A 26,667-nucleotide genomic window follows, 5' to 3' on the forward strand; every position below is an offset into this window, starting at 1 on the left:
TTTCATTGGATAGTCTTTCCTGATTGTCAAAGATTAGCTGGCCATAGAGTTGAGGGTCCACTTCTGGGCTCTTTATTCTGATCTATTGACCTGTCTGTTTTCTAGCCAGCACCATGCTGTTTTGAAGCTCACAACTTTGTAATATAGATTGAAGTCAGGCATTTTGATACCCCCAGATTTGGTTTTCTTTTTCACATGCAGTTCATGGTGCTTTCCAGTTCCATACAAATTTTAGGATTTTTTGTTCTAGCTCTGTGAAAAATGTTGATGGCATTTTCATAGGGATTGCACTGAATGTGTAGATTGCTCTGGGTGGCAAAGATGTTTTAACAATGTTTATTCTTCCAATACATGAACATGGAATATTTTTCCATATCTTTCTGTCTTCCTCAATTTCTTTCATAAGTGTTCTATAGTTTCCAGAGTATAGATCCTTTACATCTTTGGTTGGGTTTATTCCTGGCTATCTTATGGTTTTGGGTGCGATTGTAAATGGGATCAATTCCTTAATTTCTCTTTCTTCAGTCTTATTGTTAGTGTAAGAAATGCAAGTGGTTTATATACATTGATCTGTATCCTGCCATGAGCTGAATTGCTATATGAGTGGTAACAATTTTACGGATGAAGTCTTTTGGGTTTTCCATATGAAGAATCATTTTATCAGTGAAGAGAGAGAGGGTTTGACTTCTTCTTTTCCAGTTTGAACCCCTTTTATTTCTTTTTGTTGTCTGATTGCTGAAGCTAGGACTTCTAGTACCAAGTTTAATAAAAGTGGTGAGAGTGTGCATCCTGTCATGTTCCTGACCTTAAGGGAAAACTTTCAGTTTTTCCCCATTGAGAATGATATTTGCTGTGGGTTTTTCATAGATGGCTTTTATTATATTGAGGTATGTTCCCTCTATTCCTATACTTTGAAGAGTTTTAATCAGAAAAGGATGCTGTATTTTGTCAAATGATTTTTGCATCAATTGAGAGGGCTATATGGTCTTTTATTTTATTAATGTATTCTATCACATTGATTGACTTGTGAATGTTGAACCACTGTTGCATACCAGGAATAAATCACACCTGGTCATGGTGAATAATCCTCTTAATATACTGTCTGATTTTATTGGCTAGTATCTTGGTGAGAATTTTTGCATCCATGTTCATCAAGGATATTGGACAGTATTCTTCTTTTGAATGGGGTCTTTGTCTGGTTTGGGGATTAAGGTAATGTGGCCGCTTAGAAGGAGTTTGGAAATTTTCCTTCTATTTCTATTTTTTTTTTGGAACAGATTCAGTAGAATAAGTATGATTTCTTCTTTAAATATTTGTCAGAATTCCTCCAGAAAGCCCTCTGGCCCCAGACTCTTGTTTTTTGGGGAGGTTTTTGATTGCTGCTTCAATTTCCTTGCTGGCTATTGGTCTGTTCAGATTGCCTATTTCTTCCTGTTTCAGTCTTAGCTTATAAGTTTCTAGGAAGGAATCCATTTCTTCCAGGTTTCTTAATTTGTGGGCATATAGCTGTTCATTATATGTTCTAACAATTGTGCCTGTTTTCTTGGTTCTAGTTTTCATCTCTCCCCTTTACATTCATGATTTTATTAATTTGGGTCCTTTCTCTTTTCTTTTGGATAAGTCTGACCAGAGGTTTATTAGTCTCATTAATTCTTTCAAAGAACCAGATTCTGTGGGTTTTTTTTTTTTTGGTCTCTTTTACTGTTCTTCTGGTTTCTATTTCATTGATTTCTGCTCTAAACTTTATTATTTCTCTTCTCCTGCTTGGTTTAGGCTTTATTTATTCTCTCTCCAGCTCCTTTAGGTGTAAGGTTAGCTTGTGCATTTGGGATTTTTCTAATTTTTTGAGAGAGGCTTTGATTCCTATGTACTTCCCTCTTAGGACTGCTTATGAAGTATCTCATATATTTTGAACCAATGTGTTTTCATTCTCATTAGTTTCAATGAATTGTTTATGTTTTTCTTTAATTTCCTGGTTGACCATTCATTCTTTAGCAGGTTGCCTTCTAACTTCCAAGTGTTTGAATTCCTTCCAAATTTCTTCTTGTGATTGAGTTTCAGTTTCAAAGCATTGTGGTATGAATGTGTATGCAGGGAATAATCTCAGTCTTTTGGTATGTGTTGAGACCTGGTTTGTGACCAAGTATGTGATCTATTCTGGAGAAAGTTCCATGTACATTTGAGGAGAATGAGTATTCTGTTGTTTTAGGGTGGAATGTTCTGTATATATCTATGAAGTCCATCTGGTCCAATGTGCCATTCAAAGCTCTTGTTTCTTTGTTGATTTTCTGCTTAGATGATCTGTTTATTGCTGAGAGTGGCATGTGAGGGTCTCTTACAATTAATGTATTCTTATCAATATGATTATTTTGGTTAACAGTTGGCTTATGTAGATGGCTGCTCTCATGTTGGGGGCATAGATACTTAAAATTGTTAGATTTTCTTGTGGGATAGACCCTTTAAGTTTGATACATGTTCCTTTACATTTCTTACTACAGTTTTTGGTTTAAAAATCCAATTTGTCTGATATAAGAATTGCTACCCCAGCTTTATTTTGAGGCCTGTTTGCATGATAGATTTCTCCATCCCTTCACTTTCAATCTGGAGGTGTCTTTAGGTTCAAAATGAGTCTTTTCTTGGCAGCATATGAATGAGTCCTATCTTTTTTATCCAATCTGAAACCTGGTGCCATTTCATGGGAGCATTTAGGCTATTCACATTGAGAGTAACTATTGAAAGATATTAATTTAGTGCCATCATACTGCCTGTAAAGTCCCTGTTTCTGTAGATTGTCTTCATTACTTTCTGGTCTATATTACTCTTGGGGTCTTTATTCTTTTATAGAATTCCCCTTAAAATTTCTTGCAATTCTTGGTGGTCACATATTCTTTCAGTTTCTGCCAGTACTGGAAGATCTTTGTCTCTCCTTCTGTTCTGAATGACAGCCTTGCTGGATAGAGTCCCTTTGGCTGCATGTTATTCTCATTTAATACCCTGAATATGGCTTGCCAGACCTTTCTGGCTTTCCAGGTCTCAGTGGACAGGTCTGATGTTATTCTGATGTTCCTCCTTCCTTATGTAAGAAATTTCTTTCCTCTAGTCTCCCTCAGGATAACTTCCTTGGTTCTAAGATTTCCAAGTTTTCTTTAATATGCTGGGGTGTTGGTCTGCCATTATTGATCTCGGGAGGGGTCCTCTCTACCTCTTGGACATGAATGCTTATTTCCTACCCCAGATTAGGGAAGTGCCCAGCTATGATTTTCTCAGTTATACCTTCTTGTCCTCTCTCTCTCTCTCCACCCGCTCAGGGATCCCAATAATTCTAACATTGGAATGTTTCATGGCATCTTTGATTTCTCTAAGTCTGGTCTCATGGGCTTCTAACTGTTTATCCCTATCTTCCTAGGCTTCCTTCCTTTCTAGCAGCTTTTCTTCTAGATCCCTAATTCATTCTTCTGCCTCATTTACCCTGGCTGTTAAGAGTATTCAGTTAAAACTGTATCTCGTTCACAGCATTTTTAAGTTCAGGCTGATTAGATCTCATTTCTGTCCTTAGATTCTACATTGTTACTATTGCTTTTTTTTTGAGCATAGCTATTGACTTCATGATTGCTATCCTGAAGTCTATCTCTGACATCTTGCTTATATCAATCCATTAAGTCTGTGGCAGAGGCCACTGTCTCTGGTTCTTTTCTTTGTTGGGTCTTCCTCCTTCTAGTCATTCTGTTGAAGGATGGTTGTGGTAATGTACAGAGTCCAATATATCAACTACAACCAAAGCACAATACATCCTAGGAAAATCTGGAGTGATCAGAAGATATTGCTAAGAAGACCAAGTCAAAATGAAGCACAAAAAGTTAGTTTATAAAATTTTTAAAAGATTTTAAAAAAATTAAAAATTACCCCCAAAAGGAGGGGATGAGAGGAAGGGGGGGTATAATCTCTCAGTGTGGACAAAGTAGGGTATTTCAGTTGTTTCCAGGTGTATTTTGTTGTGTTTGTTAGAGGAAACTACCTCCCAAAATTACAGGGAAAGTAAAACTTTTATATAAAGGTAATATTGGATAGGGAAAAAAGGACTACATTGAAGCACATATCTTTAAAATATATATAGGTGTGTGAAAGTACAAGTTAAAAAGCTACTATGAAATGTAAGTTGATATATTAAACATCTGGTTGAAATGAGAAAAAGGTAAAAAGAAAAAACAAAGAAGCATAAGAGAAAGAATAAAAGGAAAAAGAGAGTCGTATCTGAAAAATACACAAGCCATGAGGCAACGTCTGGAGCTCAATACACTATTTTCCCCTGGTGTGGGGGTTTTAGAGTTTTATAGGGACCCTAGAATTGTCCTTCTCTTGTTCTTCAGCCTGTTTCCTGGGAGACGGGTCATATCTTTAACTTTATTATATCTTTAACTTACTGATTCTCAGGCAACCCTGCTTGGGCAGAGTTGGCCTGTCCTATTGGGGGTCTGGGTTCTATGGAAACTGACTTTGAACTTTTGTTCTCTGGTGGTTTTCCTCGCCTCTTCTGAGGGTTAGAGCAAAAATGGATGCACCCAAACCTCAGTCCCAGAGCAGAGAAATCTCAGCCTGTTGTCTTCACTAAACTGTCCAGGACACACAGTCTCCGTTTCTGTGTGCATCGCTGAAAACCGCATCTCCCGCAGTGCATGCTCATGGTGACTCTCTCAGAGGTCATCCCTTGAACCTAGGTGTATGACTGCCTTTTGTGCTTCTAAACCCACAAGCGGCCATGGGCTTGCACACACACACACACCCCACAGCTCCTGGATCCTGTCTGAGCACTTCTCTAAAGGCCTTTCCCAGCTGCTACTGCTTTGTGAGCTTTTGCCTGGTCCCCAGCACAGGACACGTCTGCACTCTGGTGTTCTATCACTTTCTAGAAGCCAGCTTATGGATGTTCCCTCCCCCCCTCTGTTTATCTTCTGATATCTCCTCACAGATTCACGACTCTGCACATCTTGATTTGCAAAAAGCAGTCACTTTTCTGCATGTAGAGATCCAAATATACATCTTACAGCCTAGGCTGATATTTTGGGTGTTCAGAATGGTTTGGTAGATACCCAGCTAAATTCAGGGGACCAGTTGAAAAGAGGCCCCCATTCCTCTACCATCTTGCCTCTCTCCTCTACATAGTGGGTTTTTGTTTAAACTCTATAATCAGAAGGTGCTGAGACTGTTTTTGATGGCCTGGTGCATGATCAGGTCTCAGGTGTTACAGATAGAACGATCCCTCTTCAGTATGTTTATATAATAAATCTTATGTTTTGTAAACATCTTAAAATTTGAAAACATTTACTGACAGAAAAATTGAGATAAAACTACAGATATAGTTTTTCTTCCACACATGCATAGCCTCTTCCAGCACCAGTATCCTCTACTGGAGTAACACACCTGTTACAATTGATTAACAGACATTGACACATCATAATCACCCAAAGCTCAGAGTTAACTTTTTGTTCCCTCATCGTGTTACACATTTTGTGGGCTTGGAGAAATGTATACTTGCTTGTATTCACTATTATAGAATCACACAGAGTAACCCCATTGTACTAAAATTCCTCTGTATTCCAAATATTCATTCCTTTCTCTTCTTGTAAGCTGTGGCCATCAACAATATTTTTTTTTGCATTTTTATTTTTTATTTTATTTTTTTATATAAATTTTTTTTCCTTTTTTATACATTCTAAAATATTTATTTATTTATTTATTTATTTATTTATTTATTTATTTATTTTCAGCATGACAGTATCATTATTTTTTCACCACACCCAGTGCTCCATGCAATCCATGCCCTCTATAATACCCACCACCTGGTACCCTGACCTCCCACCCCCCTGCCACTTCAAACCCCTCAGATTGATTGATGATTCACTCCTCCTTCCAATTCACCCCAACCCCTTCTCTCTAACTCCCCATGTCCTCCATGCTTTTTGTTATGCTCTACAATTAAGTGAAACCATATGATAATTGACTCTCTCTGCTTGACTTACTTCACTCAGCATAATCTCTTCCAGTCCTATCCATGTTGCTACAAAAGTTGGGTATTCATCCTTTCTGATGGAGGCATAATACTCCATAGTGTATATGGACCACATCTTCCTTATCCATTTGTCCGTTGAAGGGCATCTTGGTTCTTTCCACAGTTTGGTGACCGTGGCCATTGCTGCTATAAACATTGGGGGTACAGATGGCCCTTCTTTTCACGACATCTGTATCTTCGGGGTAAATACCCAGGAGTGCAATGGCAGGGTCATAGGGAAGTTCTATTTTTAATTTCTTGAGGAATCTCCACACTGTTCTCCAAAGAGGCTGCACCAACTTGCATTCTTACCAACAGTGGAAGAGGGTTCCCCTTTCTCCACATCCCCTCCAACACATGTTGTTTCCTGTCTTGCTAATTTTGGCCATTCTAACTGGTGTAAGTTGATATCTCAAGTAGTTTTAATTTGAATCTCCCTGATGGCTAGTGATGATGAACATTTTTTCATGTGTCTGATAGCCATTTGTATGTCTTGATTGGAGAAGTGTCTGTTCATATCTTCTGCCCATTTTTTTGATATGATCGCCTGTTTTGTGTGTGATGAATTAGAGGAGTTCATTATAGATCCTGGATATCAACCTTTTGTCTGTACTGTCATTTGCAAATATCTTCTCCCATTCCGTGGGTTGCCTCTTTGTTTTCTTGACTGTTTCCTTTGCTGTGCAGAAGCTTCTGATTTTGATGAAGTTCCAAAAGTTCATCTTCGCTTTTGTTTCCTTTCCCTTTGGAGACATATCTTGAAAGAAGTTGCTGTGGCTGATATCGAAGAGATTACTGCCTATGTTCTCCTCTAGGATTCTGATGGATTCGTGGCTCACCTTGAGGTCTTTTATCCATTTTGAGTTTATCTTTGTGTATGGTGTAAGAGGATGGTCGAGTTTCATTCTTTTACATATAGCTGTCCAGTTTTCCCAGCACCATTTATTGAAGAGACTGTCTTTATTTCCACTGTATATTTTTTCCTGTTTTGTCGAAGATTATTTGACCATAGAGTTGAGGGTCCATATCTGGGCTCTCTACTCTGTTCCACTGGTCTATGTGTCTGTTTTTATGCCAGTACCATTTTGTCTTGGTGATCACAGCTTTGTAGCAAACCTTGAAATCAGGTACCGTGATGCCCTCTGTTTTATTTTTGTTTTTCAACATTTCCTTAGCGATTTGGGGTCTCTTCTGATTCCATACAAATTTTTGGATTATTTGGTCCAGCTCTTTGAAGAATACCGGTGGAATTTTGATCAGAATTGTATTAAAAGTATATATTGCTCTAGGCAGTATAGACATTTTAACAATGATTATTCTTCCTATCCAAGAGCATGGAATGGTCTTCCATCTTTTTGTGTCTTCTTCAATTTCTTTCATGAGTGTTCTGTAGTTCCTCAAGAACAGATCCTTTACCTTTTTGGTTAGGTTTATTCCCAGGTATCTTATGGTTCTTGATGCTATAGTAAATGGAATCAATTCTCTAATTTCCCTTTCTGAATTTTCATAGTTAGTGTATAAGAAAGCCACTGATTTCTGTACATTGACTTTGTATCCTGCCACGTTGCTGAATTGCTGTATGAGATCTAGTAGTTTAGGGGTGGAGTCTTTTGGGTTTTCCATATAAAGAATCATATCATCTGCGAATAGAGAGAGTTTGACTTCTTCATTACCAATTTGGATACCTTTTATTTCCCTTTGTTGTCTGGTTGTTGTTTCTAGGACTTCTAATATTCTGTTGAACAAGAGTGGTGAGAGTGGGCATCCTTGTCGTGTTCCTGATCTCAATGGGAAGGACGCAAACGTTTTCCCATTGAGGATGATATTTGCTGTGGGTCTTTCATAGAGAGATTTGATGAAGTTCAGGAATGTTCCCTCTATCCCTATACTCTGAAGCATTTTAATCAGGAACGGATGCTGTATTTTGTCAAATGCTTTTTCTGCATCAATTGAGAGGACCATGTGGTTCTTCTCTCTTCTCTTATTAATTTTTTCTATCACATTGATTGATTTGCGAATGTTGAACCATCCTTGTAGCCCAGGGATGAATCCCACCTGGTCATGGTGGATAATCTTTTTAATGTGCTGTTGCATCCTGTCGGCTAGGATCTTGTTGAGAATCTTAGCATCCATATTCATCAGTGATATTGGTCTGAAATTCTCCTTTTTGGTAGGGTCTTTGCCTGGTTTGGGGATCAGGGTAATGCTGGCTTCATAGAAAGAGTCAGGAAGTTTTCCTTCTGCTTCAATTTTTTGAAGCTGCTTCAGGAGAATAGGTGTTATTTCTTCTTTGAAAGTTTGGTAGAATTCCCCAGGGAATCCCTCAGGTCCTGGGCTCTTGTTTTTTGGGAGGTTTTTGATCACTGCTTCAATCTCGTTACTAGATATTGGTCTATTCAGGTTGTCAATTTCTTCCTGATTCAATTTTGGGAGTTTATAGTTTTCCAGGAATGCATCCATTTCATCTAGGTTACTTAGCGTATTGGCATATAACTGTTGATAATAACTTCTGATGATTGTTTCTACTTCCTTGGTGTTCGTTGTGATCTCTCCCTTTTCACTCATAATTTTATGTATTTGAGCTTTCTCTCTTTTCTTTTGGATTAGTGTCGCCAATGGTTTATTGATCTTATTGATTCTTTCAAAAAACCAGCTTCTAGTTTCATTGATATGTTCTACTGTATCTCTGATTTCTACCTCATCGATCTCAGCTCTAATCTTATTTCCCTTCTTATGTGTGGAGTTGGTTTGATTTGTTGTTGATTCCCCAGTTCTTTAAGCTGTAGAGACAGCTGCTCCCATATTGCGGGCATAGATATTTACAATTGTTAGATCATCTTGGTGGGTAGTTCCTTTAGGAATGATGTAGTGTCCTTCTGGATCTCTGACTATAGTCTTTAGTTTAAAATCTAATTTGTCTGAAATGAGAATCACTGCCCCAGCCTTCTTTGAGGCCCATTGGCGTGAAAGATACTTCTCCATCCCTTCACTTTCAGTCTGGGTGTATCTTTAGGTTGAAAATGGGTCCTTTGTAGACAACGTATGGATGGGTCCTGTTGTTTTATCCAGTCTGCAACCCTCTGCCGTTTTATGGGTGCATTTAGGCCATTCACATTGAGGGTGATTATGGATAGATACGTTTTTATTGACATCGTGTTACCTTTGAAGTCTTTCTTTCTGTAGATTGTCTCTCTATTTCTGTTCAATGCTATTCTTGGGCTTTTTCTTCCTTTAAAGAAGCCCCCTTAATATTTCCTTCAGTATTGGCTTTGTGATCGCATGGTCTTTTAATCCTTGCCAGTCTTGGAAACTCTTTATCTCTCCATCCATTTTGAATGTCAGTCTTGCTGGATAAAGTATTCTTGGCTGCATGTTCTTCTCATTCAGTGCCCTGAATATATCTTGCCAGCCCTTTCTGGCTTGCCAGGTCTCTGTGGACAGGTCTGACGTTATTCTGATGGGCTTTCCTCTGTACGTAAGGATCTTCTTTGTCCTAGCTGCTTTCAAAAGTTTCTGCCTACAATTATAATTCTTCATTCTTACTATTAGGTGTCTTGAGGACTTTCGAGAATTTGTAATCTTGGGGGGAAACCTTTTGGCCTCTAGTACATAAACGCTGGTTCCATTCATGAGATTTGGAAAATTTTCATAAAGAACTTGTTCCACTATATCTTCTAGACTTCTTTCTTTCTCCTCCCCTTCAGGGATTCCAATAATTCTGACGTTGGAATGTTTCATGGCATCATTTATTTCCCTGATTCTGTTTTCGTGGCTTCTAAGCTCTTTGTTCAAGGCTTCCTCCTGATCCTTTTTCTCTATCTGTTTGTCCTCCAGATCACTAATTCTATCTTCTGTCTCAGTTACTCTGCCCACTGGCATCTTCTGCTCCAGTAGAGATCCAGATGTGTATAATTCTGATCTCAGGCTGATTTTGTGGGTGATTGGAGATCTTTGGAAGGTAATCAGCTCACTTTAGTGTACAGGTTGAACGGGCGCCTCCTCCTACTTCCCTGACATCTTGTCTCCTCCCATCAACAATCTTTTTATTTTCTCTGTAACTTTTATTTTTCCAAAGGTATTATAGTTGAAGTCATACAAATGTAGCATTTTCATTGGTTCACAGGGAAAAGAAGTCACTAGTCAAATAATAGATGATATTTGATAAAGAAACATACATGCAGTGACGAGGGTTAAAGTTAGTTGGTCATAAAAAGTTGTTCTTGATGCGAGTCACAAAAGCAAATAATATGTAAGATTATAAAGGGCTGTTTCCCTGTTGCTGAGTGTGTGGAGTACAACTGCACTGTGAGAAGAAAAAAAGGAGGAGACTGAGGGTTTGGGGGGTTAGAACACCCCACCACAAGATCCTATAAGTCCATGTCAGATAAGATACCTTAGGGAGAAGAACGTATGTCTCATCCTCAAGTGCTGGTGGACGTTTGTTTTTATTATTGCTGCTATTGTTTTTCCTTTCCTAAATTCACCTGGCCACACAGGTGGAGGATTAGGTGTTGAAATGCAGCCTGAATTTTTATCACCATGGAGGGGCCCTGGCCCAGTGTTGAGTTCCCTATAAGAAAGACTACTTCACAGAATTGAAGTGGAAGAGACATTTTTTTCAGTCCCATAAATGTGCTGTAACATCTAATTAGACCCTGAGACTAATTTAGAACATGTGTGAAGGTTGTCAATAAGCTCTTGACCCAGCACATACATTGTGAAATCTGACATGGTGTTCCATGCATTCAAAGTTAGGGTTACTGGGAGACTTTGGGAGTTTTGACAGTTATTAAGACCATACAACTCACCAGAGGTGTTAATGATCTTACATATAGAAAAATTGGGACTCAGGTGTTCCTCATCTATTGTTATCCGGGAATCAGGTAATTTCAGTTTTCCCTGTGGTGTCTCTCCTTTGTAACATATCACAGAGCTAAAGCTGTCCTGCTTCTACAGGTGAAATGACACTTATGGGCTTAGCAGGGGGATAAGCTGAGGACATCCCTTCCCAATAATCACCTCTTGTAGTCCCATCTCCCATAAACAGAGTCACTCTAAAGCCACAGTTGGGTAAGTGACTGTTTCTCAAATTCACTGACAAAGAGGTCTCAACAGTCAGATGGGAGTTGGGATGAGGCAAGATGTTTTTGTTGAAGTATTAGAATTATTTTTTCATAGTTTCAGTCATGTCATATTGAATTATAACTGCATTCAGTTGATGTTTCCAGATCAAATATAGATTTAATTAATGTTATAAGGATATACATTCATAAATTCATGGAATGATATTTGTGTTTTTGTGATACTCTATTTCAATTTGAATTTTTTCACTTTTTTTTATTATTCCAGTATTTCTTTATTTTCCTCTCTTTTTAAACCAAGGGGCTCTTCTTCCTTCTTTATTTTTTTCCCCTCCTTTCCTCCTTTCCTTTTATCTCTCTTCCTTTCTTTTTTTTATTTTTTTAAATAATTTTTAATTTTTCATAAACATATATTTTTATCGCCAGGGGTACAGGTCTGTGAATCACCAGGTTTACACACTTCACAGCACACCAAAGCACATACCCTCCCCAATGTCCATAATCCCACCCCCTTCTCCCAAACCCCCTCCCCCTAGCAACCCTCAGTTTGTTTTGTGAGATTAAGAGTCACTTATGGTTTGTCTCCCTCCCAATCCCATCTTGTTTCATTTATTCTTCTCCTACCCACTTAAGCCCCCATGTTGCATCACCACTTCCTCATATCAGGGAGATCATATGATAGTTGTCTTTCTCTGCTTGACTTATTTCGCTAAGCATGATACGCTCTAGTTCCATCCATGCTGTCGCAAATGGCAAGATTTCATTTGTTTTCATGGCTGCATAGTATTCCATTGTGTATATATACCACATCTTCTTGATCCATTCATCTGTTGATGGACATCTAGGTTCTTTCCATAGTTTGGCTATTGTGGACATTGCTGCTATAAACATTCAGGTGCACATGCCCCTTTGGATTACTACGTTTGTATCTTTAGGGTAAATACCCAATAGTGCAATTGCTGGGTCATAGGGCAGTTCTATTTTCAACATTTTGAGGAACCTCCATGCTGTTTTCCAGAGTGGCTGCACCAGCTTGCGTTCCCACCAACAGTGTAGGAGGGTTCCCCTTTCTCCGCATCCTCGCCAGCATCTGTCATTTCCTGACTTGATTTTAGCCATTCTGACTGGTGTGAGGTGATATCTCATTGTGGTTTTGATTTGTATTTCCCTGATGCCGAGTGATATGGAGCACTTTTTCATGTGTCTGTTGGCCATCTGGATGTCTTCTTTGCAGAAATGTCTGTTCATGTGCTCTGCCCATTTCTTGATTGGATTATTTGTTCTTTGGGTGTTGAGTTTGCTAAGTTCTTTATAGATTCTGAACACTAGTCCTTTATCTGATATGTCGTTTGCAAATATCTTCTCCCATTCTGTCAGTTGCCTTTTGATTTTGTTAACTGTTTCCTTTGCTGTGCAAAAGCTTTTGATCTTGATGAAATCCCAATAGTTCATTTTTGCCCTTGCTTCCCTTGCCTTTGGCGTTGTTCCTAGGAAGATGTTGCTGCGGCTGAGGTCGAAGAGGTTGCTGCCTGTGTTCTCCTCAAGGATTTTGATGGATTCCTTTCGCACATTGAGGTCCTTCATCCATTTTGAGTCTATTTTTGTGTGTGGTGTAAGGAAATGGTCCGATTTCATTTTTCTGCATGTGGCTGTCCAATTTTCCCAGCACCATTTATTGAAGAGGCTGTCTTTTTTCCACTGGACATTCTTTCCTACTTTGTCGAAGATTAGTTGACCTTAGAGTTGAGGGTCTATTTCTGGGCTCTCTATTCTGTTCCATTGATCTATGTGTCTGTTTTTGTGCCAGTACCATGCTGTCTTGATGATGACAGCTTTGAAGTCCGGAATTGTGATGCCACCAACGTTGACTTTCTTTTTCAATATCCCTTTGGCTATTCGAGGTCTTTTCTGGTTCCATATAAATTTTAGAATTATTTGTTCCATTTCTTTGAAAAAGATGGATGGTACTTTGATAGGAATTGCATTAAATGTTTAGATTGCTTTAGGTAGCATAGACATTTTCACAATATTTATTCTTCCAATCCAGGAGCATGGAACATTTTTCCATTTCTTTGTGTCTTCCTCAATTTCTTTCATGAGTACTTTATAGTTTTCTGAGTATAGATTCTGTGCCTCTTTGGTTAGGTTTATTCCTAGGTATCTTATGGCTTTGGGTGCAATTGTAAATGGGATTGACTCCTTAATTTCTCTTTCTTCTGTCTTGCTGTTGGTGTAGAGAAATGCAACTGATTTCTGTGCATTGATTTTATATCCTGACACTTTACTGAATTCCTGTATAAGTTCTAGCAGTTTTGGAGTGGGGTATTTTGGGTTTTCCACATGTAGTATCATATCATCTCTGAAGAGTGATAATTTGACTTCTTCTTTGCCGATTTGGATGCCTTTAATTTCCTTTTGCTGTCTGATTGCTGAGGCTAGGACCTCTAGTACTATGTTGAATAGCAGTGGTGATAATGGACATCCCTGCCGTGTTCCTGACCTTAGCGGAAAAGCTTTCAGTTTTTCTCCATTGAGAATGATATTTGCGGTGGATTTTTCATAGATGGCTTTGATGATACTGAGGTATGTGCCCTCTATCCCTACACTTTGAAGAGTTTTGATCAGGAAGGGATGCTGTACTTTGTCAAATGCTTTTTCAGCATCTATTGAGAGTATCCTATGGTTCTTGTTCTTTCTTTTATTGATGTGTTGTATCACATTGACTGATTTACGGATGTTGAACCAACCTTGCAGCCCTGGAATAAATCCCACTTGGTCCTGGTGAATAATCTTTTTAATGTACTGTTGAATCCTATTGGCTAGTATTTTGTTGAGTATTTTCGCATCTGTGTTCATCAAGGATATTGGTCTATAGCTCTCTTTTTTGATGGGATCCTTGTCTGGTTTTGGGATCAAGGTGATGCTGGCCTCATAAAATGAGTTTGGAAGTTTTCCTTCCATTTCTATTTTTTGGAACAGTTTCAGGAGAATAGGAATTAGTTCTTCTTTAAATGTTTGGTAGAATTCCCCCGGGTAGCCGTCTGGCCCTGGGCTTTTGTTTGTTTGGAGATTTTTAATGACTGTTTCAATCTCCTTACTGGTTATGGGTCTGTTCAGGCTTTCTATTTCTTCCTGGTTCAGTTGTGGTAGTTTATATGTTTCCAGGAATGCATCCATTTCTTCCAGATTGTCAAATTTATTGGCGTAGAGTTGCTCATAGTATGTTCTTATAATAGTTTGTATTTCTTTGGTGTTAGTTGTGATCTCTCCTCTTTCGTTCATGATTTTATTTATTTGGGTCCTTTCTCTTTTCTTTTTGATAAGTCAGGCCAGGGGTTTATCAATTTTATTAATTCTTTCAAAGAACCAGCTCCTAGTTTCGTTGATTTGTTCTATTGTCTTTTTGGTTTCTATTTCATTGATTTTTGCTCTGATCTTTATGATTTCTCTTCTCCTGCTGGGCTTAGCGTTTCTTTCTTGTTCTTTCTCCAGCTCCTTTAGGTGTAGGGTTAGGTTGTGTACCTGAGACCTTTCTTGTTTCTTGAGAAAGGCTTGAACTGCTATATATTTTCCTCTCAGGACTGCCTTTGTTGTGTCCCACAGATTTTGAACCGTTGTATTTTCATTGTCATTTGTTTCCATGATTTTTTTCAATTCTTCTTTAATTTCCCGGTTGACCCATTCATTCTTTAGAAGGATGCTGTTTAGTCTCCATGTATTTGGGTTCTTTCCAAACTTCCTCTTGTGGTTCAGAGCATTGTGGTCTGAAAATATGCAGGGAATGATCCCAATCTTTTGATACTGGTTGAGTCCTGATTTAGGACCGAGAATGTGATCTATTCTGGAGAATGTTCCATGTGCACTAGAGAAGAATGTGTATTCTGTTGCTTTGGGATGAAATGTTCTGAATATATCTGTGATGTCCATCTGGTCCAGTGTGTCGTTTAAGGCCTTTATTTCCTTGCTGATCTTTTGCTTGGATGATCTGTCCATTTCAGTGAGGGGAGTGTTAAAGTCCCCTACTCTTATTGTATTATTGTTGATGTGTTTCTTTGATTTTATTATTAATTGGTTTATATAGTTGGCTGCTCCCATGTTGGGGGCATAGATATTTAAAATTCTTAAATCTTCTTGTTGGACAGACCCTTGAGTATGATATAGTGTCCTTCCTCATCTCTTATTATAGTCTTTGGCTTAAAATTTAATTGATCTGATATAAGGATTGCCACTCCTGCTTTCTTCTGATGTCCATTAGCATGGTAAATTCTTTTCCACCCCCTCACTTTAAATCTGGAGGTGTCTTCGGGCTTAAAATGAGTTTCTTGGAGGCAACATATAGATGGGTTTTGTTTTTTTATCCATTCTGATACCCTGTGTCTTTTGACAGGGGCATTTAGCCCATTAACATTCAGGGTAACTATTGAGAGATATGAATTTAGTGCCATTGTATTGCCTGTAAGGTGACTGTCACTGTATATGGTCTCTGTTCCTTTCTGATCTACCACTTGTAGGCTCTCTCTTTGCTTAGAAGACCCCTTTCAATATTTCCTGTAGAGCTGGTTTGGTGTTTGCAAATTCTTTCAGTTTTTGTTTGTCCTGGAAGCTTTTAATCTCTCCTTCTATTTTCAATGATAGCCTAGCTGGATATAGTATTCTTGGCTGCATGTTTTTCTCGTTTCGTGCTCTGAAAATATCATGCCAGCTCTTTCTGGCCTGCCAGGTCTCTGTGGATAAGTCAGCTGCCAATCTAATATTTTTACCATTGTACGTTACAGACTTCTTTTCCCGGGCTGCTTTCAGGATTTTCTCTTTGTCACTGAGACTTGTAAATTTTACTATTAGGTGACGGGGTGTGGGCCTATTCTTATTGATTTTGAGGGGCGTTCTCTGAACCTCCTGAATTTTGATGCTCGTTCCCTTTGCCATATTGGGGAAATTCTCCCCAATAATTCTCTCCAGTATACCTTCTGCTCCCCTCTCTCTTTCTTCTTCTTCTGGAATCCCAATTATTCTAATGTTGTTTCGTCTTATGGTGTCACTTATCTCTCGAATTCTCCCCTCGTGGTCCAGTAGCTGTTTGTCCCTCTTTTGCTCAGCTTCTTTGTTCTCTGTCATTTGGTCTTCTATATCACTAATTCTTTCTTCTGCCTCACTTATCCTAGCCATGAGAGCCTCCATTTTTGATTGAACCTCATTAATAGCTTTTTTGATTTAAACTTGGTTACATTTTAGTTCTTTTATTTCTCCAGAAAGGGCTTTTATATCTCTCGAGAGGGTTTCTCTAATATCTTCCATGCCTTTTTCGAGCCCGGCTAGAACCTTGAGAATTGTCATTCTGAACTCTAGATCTGACATATTACCAATGTCTGTATTGATTAGGTCCCTAGCCTTCGGTACTGCCTCTTGTTCTTTTTTTTGTGTTGAATTTTTCCGTCTTGTCATTTTGTCCAGATAAGAGTATATGAAGGAGCAAGTAAAATACTAAAAGGGTGGCAACAACCCCAGGAAAATATGCTTTAACCAAATTAAAAGAGATCCCCAATCGTGAGGGGGGAGAAACGAGATAAAAAGAGGTTCAGAAAGGAAGAAAGAAAAAGAAAAAAAAAGAAAAGAAAATAATTTAAAAAAACAAATAAAAAAATATAAAAAAGAAAAAATATATATATTAGATAAACTAGTTAAAAAACGTTAAAAAAGAAAAAGATAAAAGTTAAAAAAAAATTTAACCAGAAGGCGAGAAAAAAAACAAAAAATGAAAAAGAAAAAAATTAAATTAACTGCAAGACTAAAAAAAATCACAGGGAAAAAGCCATGAGTTCTGTGCTTTGCTTTCTCCTCCTCTGGAATTCTGCTGCTCTCCTTGGTATTGAAACCGCACTCCTTGGTAGGTGAACTTGGTCTCGGCTGGATTTCTTGTTGATCTTCTGGGGGAGGGGCCTTTGTAGTGATTTTCAAGTGTCTTTGCCCCAGGCGGAATTGCACCACCCTTATCAGGGGCCGGGGTGAGTAATCCGCTCGGGTTTGCTTTCAGGAGCTTTTGTTCCCTGAGCGCTTTCCGTAGAGTTCTGGAGGATGGGAATACAAATGGCGGCCTCCTGGTCTCCGGCCCGGAGGAGCCGAGAGATCAGGGCCCCATTCCTCAGTGCGCCCTCAGAGAACAGCGCCCAGTTACTCCCGTCTGCCCGACCTCCGGCCGCGCTCCGAGCTCACCGAGCCTGCGACCGGTTCAAGGTAACACGGAGCTGCGAGCTTACTGTCGGCTCTGTCTCTGCAGCCAGCTTTCCCGTTCCAATACGCGCAAGCTCTGCGACACTCAGATACCCCCGATCCTTCTGTGACCCTGCGGGACCTGAGGCCACGCTGACCCCGCGTGGGCTTCGCCCGGTTTAGCCTCTGGAGCGAAGTCCCTCAGCGGAACAGACTTTTAAAAGTCCTGATTTTGTGCTCCATTGCTCCGCCGCTTGCCGGGAGCCGGCCCCTCCCCCCGGGGTCTATCTTCCTGTCGCTTTGGATTCACTTCTCTGCTGGTCCTTCCTTTCAGAAAGTGGTTGTTTTTCTGTTTCCAGAATTGCTGTTCTTCTTCTCTTTGATCTGCCCATGGATTTTCAGGTGTTTGCAATCTTTAGATAAGCTATCTAGCTGATCTCCGGCTCGCTGAAGTAGTCTCAGCCTGCTACTTCTCTGCCATCTTGACTCCTCCCTCGAATTTCTTCACTTTTTATGAATGTTTTTATTAACAAATTAGCTGAACTAGAACTTACTTTATGCATTTCTCTGAATATGAACTAATTTAGAATGATTTAGTCATACTTCTTTATTCTTTTAATTTTGACATATTTTGGCATATTTCTAGTTTTTGCTGCTTAAAATTAGATGTCAGAAAGCATTACATCTGTGAAATATTTTATAATAATTAAATTTTAGTAGATGAAAAGACATATTTTATTCTTTATAGTAGAGTTATTTTCAAGCTACCACAAAACAACCTAGCTAAAATAAAACCTTTTGCTGTTTATTAAGTCTTTGTATAGTTAATGGCTAGTTTACATGAATGGGGTTGGAAATATTCAACATGCTTGAAACATTACATTCACTTCTCACATTTTATATTTTCTACATAAATGGAAACTTTAAATTGCTGTTCATTTTTGTTTAGATGAAGTTATTTTGTGATAATAGAGTAATAATTTGCAAAATTTGAAGGCACTATAATCTCTTACTGTAATACGAATCTTCTAAATTTAGTATCCTTGCTTTTTTGAAAGTTGCTGTTGAAATCTGTTCCATGAAACATATATTCACAACAAGTGACAAGTATATTTCAATTTAGGTGTTGAAATTAAGAAATCAATGTTTTCTGCATTCAGTAAGAATGTCTAATTCCTTAAATGAAAGACATAGAGCATGGACTCAGTATAGGTAGAAAACAGAAAGTAACAAAATGATAGTAATTAATTTTCTATTTTTGTCCCATGAAGACATTAAGATCTTAGTCACGTTTGTCAGTAAATAATCATTATGTGTCTGAACATTAGAGTATTTTAAGCATGTCTTAAAATAATTCATGTTGAAAGTCCCTGACTTTCCTGCATTTAGGAATGAGAAGTTTTGTGATATGGGGTTGACTGACCCTAAACAGAATTCTTTATAGTATATTACTATATATAACTATATAGTAATATAGAGGGTATGCTATCTTCTTCTCAATTCATAAGTGACACATTTGGCATTATTCTCATGTTCTTACTACCGTGATGCATAAATATGTGACAAGACATGTCATAAACTCCCTGAAAAAAGAATGTTATACTTTGCAGATACCTTTGTGGTTGTGTTCATTGAAGAAAATACAGGACAGATTTTCAAGGGCTACTCAAAATTCCTAAGCCACAATTTGTGATCAAGCCCTTCCAGTGTTTTTCCATTTCCTACTTTTGCAGGGATAACTTTCCCCACATATGTCTTTGCCTTGGATTGCTGAGAATTAAATGCCTTAGAAGCATGCTATCTTTTGCAGCACGACTTGTGATCTCATCTGTACTGTAGAATTGCCAGTGGTATCTGATGCTTAACACACTTGTTCTTTTGGTGTTTGTCCCTTTTTCAAAGGAATTTTCATGGAATTGATTTAGTTATAAAGACTTTTTCCTTTTTGAAACTGCCAGCTGTGTTTCTCATGATGACACTATTGCCACTGAACCAACCAACTTACCTGCACCTTGTCACTTGGAATTAGTACAATGACTTTATGCTATTAACTAGTCATGTATTACAAAACTTTCTATAGAATATAGTAAGGTTAATGAGGAATATAATGTTATTGAGTAGTACACTAATAATACAGGAGGCAGGATGGGATTTTGCCATATAGATTATACCATTAAATATATACATCAGGCAGTGTGCAAAAAACTGATGAAAATTACATAATTTATTAAATAATACTCTAGGGACAGCTAGGTGGCTCAATTGGTTAAGTGACTGCCTTTGGCTCAGGTTATGTTCTTGGAGTCCCAGGACTGAGTCCCATGTCGAGCTCCCCTATCAGCAGGGAATTTGCATCTCCCCCTGACCCCCCCCATCTCATGCTCTCTCTCTCCCATCTCTTTCTCTCTCTCTCTCTCTCTAAATTGGGCTTACATGCTCCAAATGACCTCAAGTAAGGCATAATAATGAGAAGAAACTTTATCTGCATTATATGCCTTCTGAGACTGCTCAAGGGCTTCAACCTCAGCCCCAAGACAACCTGATTGTCTCTTCTCAGAGTAAGGGCTGAGATGGGCATTCTGATTTATGTTTTTAGGATTTCACCTAAGATCAAATTCTCCTTCCCATTCTTATTAGCCTATAATGACTTCTGTGTTTTTTTTTTTTATATTCCATTTTTCAGGTATGCACCATGTTTTAAAAAATCCTATGATTTGTCCATGGGAGGGTCACCAGATTCACAAAAATGTGAATACAGGATGGAGAGAAGTTTAAAATTTAGAAAACAACCTAACTTTTTAAAGTAACTTATTCAATATTTGCATACTTGCATGTAATATGTGTATGTGATAGTTGGGACATACATATGCTAAAATATTCATGATTTTCCTGAAATTCAAATTTAATTGAGTTTAATTCTTTCACTTTATTTGTCAACTTGAATCTATGGGAAATATGGTGCTTTCTTGTTCAGGCTCAGTACAATGTCCTTAAGAGTATCATTGGAAAAAAGCATTATTTGTCAATCCAGCAGAAATGCTTCTTCAGTATGTAACTGTCATTTAGAGAGAGTGGGCATGAATTAGAGGTGGTCAACCATCTATCCCATAGGAAAGTAAATGAAAATATTAAAGTTGTTATCTCTGTTGTTGTACTGAATATATCTTATTATCTTTCTTTGGGAGACTGCCTATGATACGTTTTATTTTTTTAATGATTTACATATAAAATCTTTAAATATTACACATATACTACTGGCCAACGCCCAAATGTTGTTTTACTGGTGATTCTTAAATTTTGAATAGCATTGTGCCTTTAAGTCAATATTATTTTAGTATTTCTCTAGGGTCCAGCATGATAGCAGGACCCAAATGTGCTTTTGTTACAGATATATGTTGGTGGCCACTATTAATTTTTTGGTTCTGGCATTGGAGAGAAATTTGACATATAAAAGATTAAACACATGAAAAAATAGTTACAGTTCATTTGATCAAATATACCATGTCTCCTCTATAAAATCACATATATCAGGTAATTATAGAGTAAACTCAGCAATAATATTCTGAGTTTGAGCCAACAACATAACCTGTCAAAATTTCTTCACATAAAAAAAGTGAACACTCTTTCTGCTCAGGAGGATAAATAAGAAAAATAAATAAGAAAGAAAAATTTTCTAAGCCCTGTATCAAATTAACTGGATAAAAGGACTATGCCTGCATCCAGAACAAATAACATGGTAAAATAATTGTAAAACTATTCAATGACATTTTACAAAGTGTTCTGATCCTGGAAATATTCTGATCAGACCTGAAGAGAAATATATTTTCTATTGGAGATGTAAGTATTTTTTTTTATTATGGGGGAACCTGGGTGGCTCAGTGGGTTAAAGCCTCTGCCTTTGGCTCAGGTCATGATCCCAGGGTCCTGGGATTGAGCCCCACATCGGGCTCTTTGCTTGGTGGAGAACCTTCTTCCCCCTCTCTCTCTGCCTGCCTCTCTGCTTACTAGTGATCTCTCTCTGTGTCAAATAAATAAATAAAAATCTTTTTTAAAAAAAGAATTTTTATTATGTTATGTTAGTTACCATACAGTAATAAGCATTTTTAATGACATTGGAAGGTATCCTTGTATTAAAGCCACATAAGAAAGATCACCATATGAATATTTTGATACAACTTTGTGTATATCATGAAATGAATTGTGCATTTGTTCTCTTTAAAATTGAGAGTTGCTATTTAGCAATTCCCTCCTGATATAGAGATTATGGAAGGGATATCTGTGATTGAAAATAACGGGGAGTGAGCCAAGTTCATGTTGAATAAATTTTTACTATAGAATTTATGGCAAAAAATAATTATCCCTATACCCAGGATGTTGAGATCCAAATCTTCAGACCCTCAATATAATGTAGTAGGCTATACAGCAATGGAAATGAAGGCTGTAGATAGAATGAAGATTAGTAATGATTTCATTTTAAAGTACAAGATTATGTTGAGTTATCAGGATAAACCCAATGTAATCCCTAAATGCGGAAAAAGGAGGAAGAAGAACAAGTGTCAACAATATGTTTTGGAAGACTCACCTGGACATTATTTTTGCTTAATTGTCTATTTTGGTGATTCATTCCCCCGTAGCATAAAATTTACTTCAGTTCAACTGTACAAACACATTTAAGTTTTTGTATGGCCATTACTATCATTGGTGCTGAGACAGGGTAACACAGAACAGTAACGGAAAAAGAAGAAGGAGGAGAAGAAGGAGGAGGAGGAGAAGGAGAAGAAGGAGAAGGAGGAGGAGGAAGAGGAGGAGGAGAAGTAGAAGATGAAGGAGAAGAAGAGAAAGGGAGAAGGAGAAAGAAGAAGGATTGGGGGAGAAGAAGAAAAAGGAGAAAGTGGGGCGCCTGGGTGGCTCAGTGGGCTCTAGCCTCTGTCTTCAGCTCAGGTCATGGTCCTAGGGTCCTGGGATCGAGCCCCACATCGGGCTCTCTGCTCGGCAGGGAGCCTGCTTCCCCCTCTCTCTGACTGCCTCTCTGCCTACTTGTGATCACTCTCTGTGTGTCAAATAAATAAATAAAATCTTTTAATAAAAAAAAAGGGAGAAAGAGATAAAGGAGGAGAAATGCATGTACCGCAGAAGTATGGGAAATGGGTACATTATTCTGGCATGATTGTGGATACATTGTGTGAGATCTCTTAATAGATAGATGGACTTTATTTCTAAGACTTTATACAATGTAGGTTTACGGATTATTTAGGAGATATAAAAATTGTGATGATGACGATGATTTTGACTACAAAATAAATATCATGGATAATATGGGGTCTATATTTTTTCAGATGTACAAAATACACTTCTTTTCCACTATGGTAATTGCATTTTCTATGCACTTTACTATTAAAATATGTCAATTTTTACAACTTGACACTGGAATCTTAGCCAACACCTTCCTCCTTCTCTTCCAAATCTTCATGTTCCTTCTGGATCAGAGGCCTAAACCCACTGACCTAATCATCTGTCACTTGGCCCTTGTCCACATAATGAAACTCTTCATTATACTATTTTTGTTGCCTACAGAGCTGTTTGAATCACCAAACTTTCTGAATGATTTCAAATGTAAGGTTTTATTCTACATGAGCAGAGTGATGAGGGGTCTCTCCATCTGTACCACCTGCCTCCTGAGCATAATCCAGGCCATCATCATCAGCCCCAGCACTTCCTGGTTGGGCAGATTTAAACATAAATGCACACATTACATCTTCCATTCCTTTGTCATCTTATGGTTTCTCAGTTTGTCTCTCAGTGTGAACTCCATCTTTTATACTGTTGCATCTTCTAATACAACCAACGACAACCTACTGAATGTCAGTAAATACTGCTCACTTTCCTCCATAGCCCCCACCATCAGGGCACTGCTTTTCACTTTGACATTATCCAGGGATGTCTACTTCGTTGGAGTCATGCTGTTCTCTGGTCTCAAGTGCATACACGGTGACTCATTTGACCATACATCAGAGGCGTTGCCAGCACCTTCACAGCACCAGTTTCTCTTCAAGAGCATCTCCAGAGAAAAGGGCCACCCGCACTGTCCTGTTGGTGAGTTTCTTTGTGGTTGTCTACTGGGTGGACTTCATCATCTCATCACCTATAATCCTATTATGGGCATATGGCCCTCTTATACTAGACTTCCAGAAGCTTTTGAGCAATGTTTATGCCACTGTCAGTTCTTTGGTATTAATTTGTTCTGATAGAAGGATAAAAATATGTTGCAAAAATGTAGCAAACTCACAATCAATTTTAAACAAGTTAATCATGAAATAATTATCCAAAAACTCTTTTTCCTTTTATTCAAATGACACTTAATTTATTTATATAATGTTTAAAATGTATAACATTATACTTTACCTAAATATTTTTGAAACCTATGTTGCCAAGGACCTTCCGTGTGCTTACAAGTTCTTTCGTCTCATTCTCTTTCTCAAACTTTGTGAAGGAAAATTTTATTTCTATTCCAAAAAATTATAAAGTAGCTTCCCTTTGTAACCCAATCAATTCTTTTTAATTAAATTTACTCTTTTTATTTCAAGATATTAAGCTAAGTATCCAACTTAAGCCTGAGCAACAATTTCTCTCAAGATGTGTGTTTATTTCTCTCTGCTCTGTCTTCTAGAAAGGCTGTAGAGATTTTGCTTTCACTTTTCTCTAGTTTATCTTTCACTACTTTTAACTTTTTTTTCTCTTTTTCTCAGTGCTTTAAATTTTTCTTTTTCTTTTGTTTTATGCAATTTTTGTTTCTGGTGAGTATTTTATTTTGCCCATTTTTGTTACAATGCATTTCTGATTTGTAAGTTCCTTCTCTAATTATAAAATTAGAAATTTGTTTATCATCATCTATTTAATTTCTTTTTTTGTATACACTAGTAAAACAATTAAATGATTATATTTCTTCTTATTCTATTTCATATATCCTTAGTGACTACTTTTTTCCATAACCACCTCTCTCTTTATGTCCTCAAGTTGCAATATTTCTGCTCAATCTTCTAGTTTATATATCCTCTCATCAATTCAGACTAATTTTATATTTCACCAAAATATTGTGTATTAAATTTAGTGTTATTTTTTAAAAAAATTCAATAGTTTAATTCTATTAGGCTCTGTTCCAAATATTCTTTTTTTTTTAATTTTTTATTTTTTATAAACATATTTTTATCCCCAGGGGTACAGGTCTGTGAATCACCAGGTTTACACACTTCACAGCACTCACCAAAGCACATACCCTCCCCAATGTCCATAATCCCACCCCCTTCTCCCAAACCCCTTCCCCCAGCAACCCTCAGTTTGTTTTGTGAGATTAAGAGTCACTTATGGTTTGTCTCCCTCCCAATCCCATCTTGTTTCATTTATTCTTCTCCTACCCACTTAAGCCCCCATGTTGCATCACCACTTCCTCATATCAGGGAGATCATATGATAGTTGTCTTTCTCTGCTTGACTTATTTCACTAAGCATGATACACTCTAGTTCCATCCATGTTGTCGCAAATGGCAAGATTTCATTTCTTTTGATGGCTGCATAGTATTCCATTGTGTATATATACCACATCTTCTTGATCCATTCATCTGTTGATGGACATCTAGGTTCTTTCCATAGTTTGGCTATTGTGGACATTGCTGCTATAAACATTCGGGTGCATGTGCCCCTTTGGATCACTACGTTTGTATCCTTAGGGTAAATACCCAATAGTGCAATTGCTGGGTCATACGGCAGTTCTATTTTCAACATTTTGAGGAACCTCCATGCTGTTTTCCAGAGTGGCTGCACCAGCTTGCATTCCCACCAAGAGTGTAGGAGGGTTCCCCTTTCTCCGCATCCTCACCAGTATCTGTCATTTCCTGACTTGTTTATTTTAGCCATTCTGACTGGTGTGAGGTGATATCTCATTGTGGTTTTGATTTGTATTTCCCTGATGCTGAGTGATATGGAGCACTTTTTCATGTGTCTGTTGGCCATCTGGATGTCTTCTTTGCAGAAATGTCTGTTCATGTCCTCTGCCCACTTCTTAATTGGATTATTTGTTCTTTGGGTGTTGAGTTTGCTAAGTTCTTTATAGATTCTGAACACTAGTCCTTTATCTGATATGTCGTTTGCAAGTATCTTCTCCCATTCTGTCAGTTGTCTTTTGATTTTGTTAACTGTTTCCTTTGCTGTGCAAAAGCTTTTGATCTTGATGAAATCCCAATAGTTCATTTTTGCCCTTGCTTCCCTTGCCTTTGGCGTTGTTCCTAGGAAGATGTTGCTGTGGCTGAGGTCGAAGAGGTTGCTGCCTGTGTTCTCCTCAAGGATTTTGATGGATTCCTTTCGCACATTGAGGTCCTTCATCCATTTTGAGTCTATTTTTGTGTGTGGTGTAAGGAAATGGTCCAATTTCATTTTTCTGCATGTGGCTGTCCAATTTTCCCAGCACCATTTATTGAAGAGGCTGTCTTTTTTCCACTGGACATTCTTTCCTACTTTGTCGAAGATTAGTTGACCTTAGAGTTGAGGGTCTATTTCTGGGCTCTCTATTCCGTTACATTGATCTATGTGTCTGTTTTTGTGCCAGTACCATGCTGTCTTGATGATGACAGCTTTGTAATAGAGCTTGAAGTCCGGAATTGTGATGCCACCAACGTTGACTTTCTTTTTCAATATCCCTTTGGCTATTCGAGGTCTTTTCTGGATCCATATAAATTTTAGAATTATTTGTTCCATTTCTTTGAAAAAGATGGATGGTACTTTGATAGGAATTGCATTAAATGTGTAGATTGCTTTAGGTAGCATAGACATTTTCACAATATTTATTCTTCTAATCCAGGAGCATGGAACATTTTTCCATTTCTTTGTGTCTTCCTCAATTTCTTTCATGAGTACTTTATAGTTTTCTGAGTATAGATTCTGTGCCTCTTTGGTTAGGTTTATTCCTAGGTATCTTATGGCTTTGGGTGCAATTGTAAATGGGATTGACTCCTTAATTTCTCTTTCTTCTGTCTTGCTGTTGGTGTAGAGAAATGCAACTGATTTCTGTGCATTGATTTTATATCCTGACACTTTACTGAATTCCTGTATAAGTTCTAGCAGTTTTGGAGTGGAGTCTTTTGGGTTTTCCACATGTAGTATCATATCATCTGCGAAGAGTGATAATTTGACTTCTTCTTTGCCGATTTGGATGCCTTTAATTTCCTTTTGTTGTCTGATTGCTGAGGCTAGGACCTCTAGTACTATGTTGAATAGCAGTGGTGATAATGGACATCCCTGCCGTGTTCCTGACCTTAGCGGAAAAGCTTTCAGTTTTTCTCCA

The 26,667-nt window shown here is 38.0% G+C and overlaps 1 protein-coding gene across 1 annotated transcript; it reads left to right on the forward strand.

Annotated features, from left to right (window-relative positions):
• The first annotated feature begins 22,697 nt into the window (after positions 1–22,697).
• Positions 22,698–23,687, forward strand: LOC116587159 (putative vomeronasal receptor-like protein 4). The gene is given in 3 exon segments (XM_032337897.1): positions 22,698–23,288; positions 23,290–23,584; positions 23,587–23,687. Coding segments are annotated over 3 exon segments (987 nt in total).
• The last annotated feature ends 2,980 nt before the right edge of the window (positions 23,688–26,667 follow it).

This window comes from Mustela erminea, chromosome 3 (genome assembly GCF_009829155.1).
Source record: "Mustela erminea isolate mMusErm1 chromosome 3, mMusErm1.Pri, whole genome shotgun sequence".
Classification (NCBI taxonomy): Eukaryota; Metazoa; Chordata; class Mammalia; order Carnivora; family Mustelidae; genus Mustela; species Mustela erminea.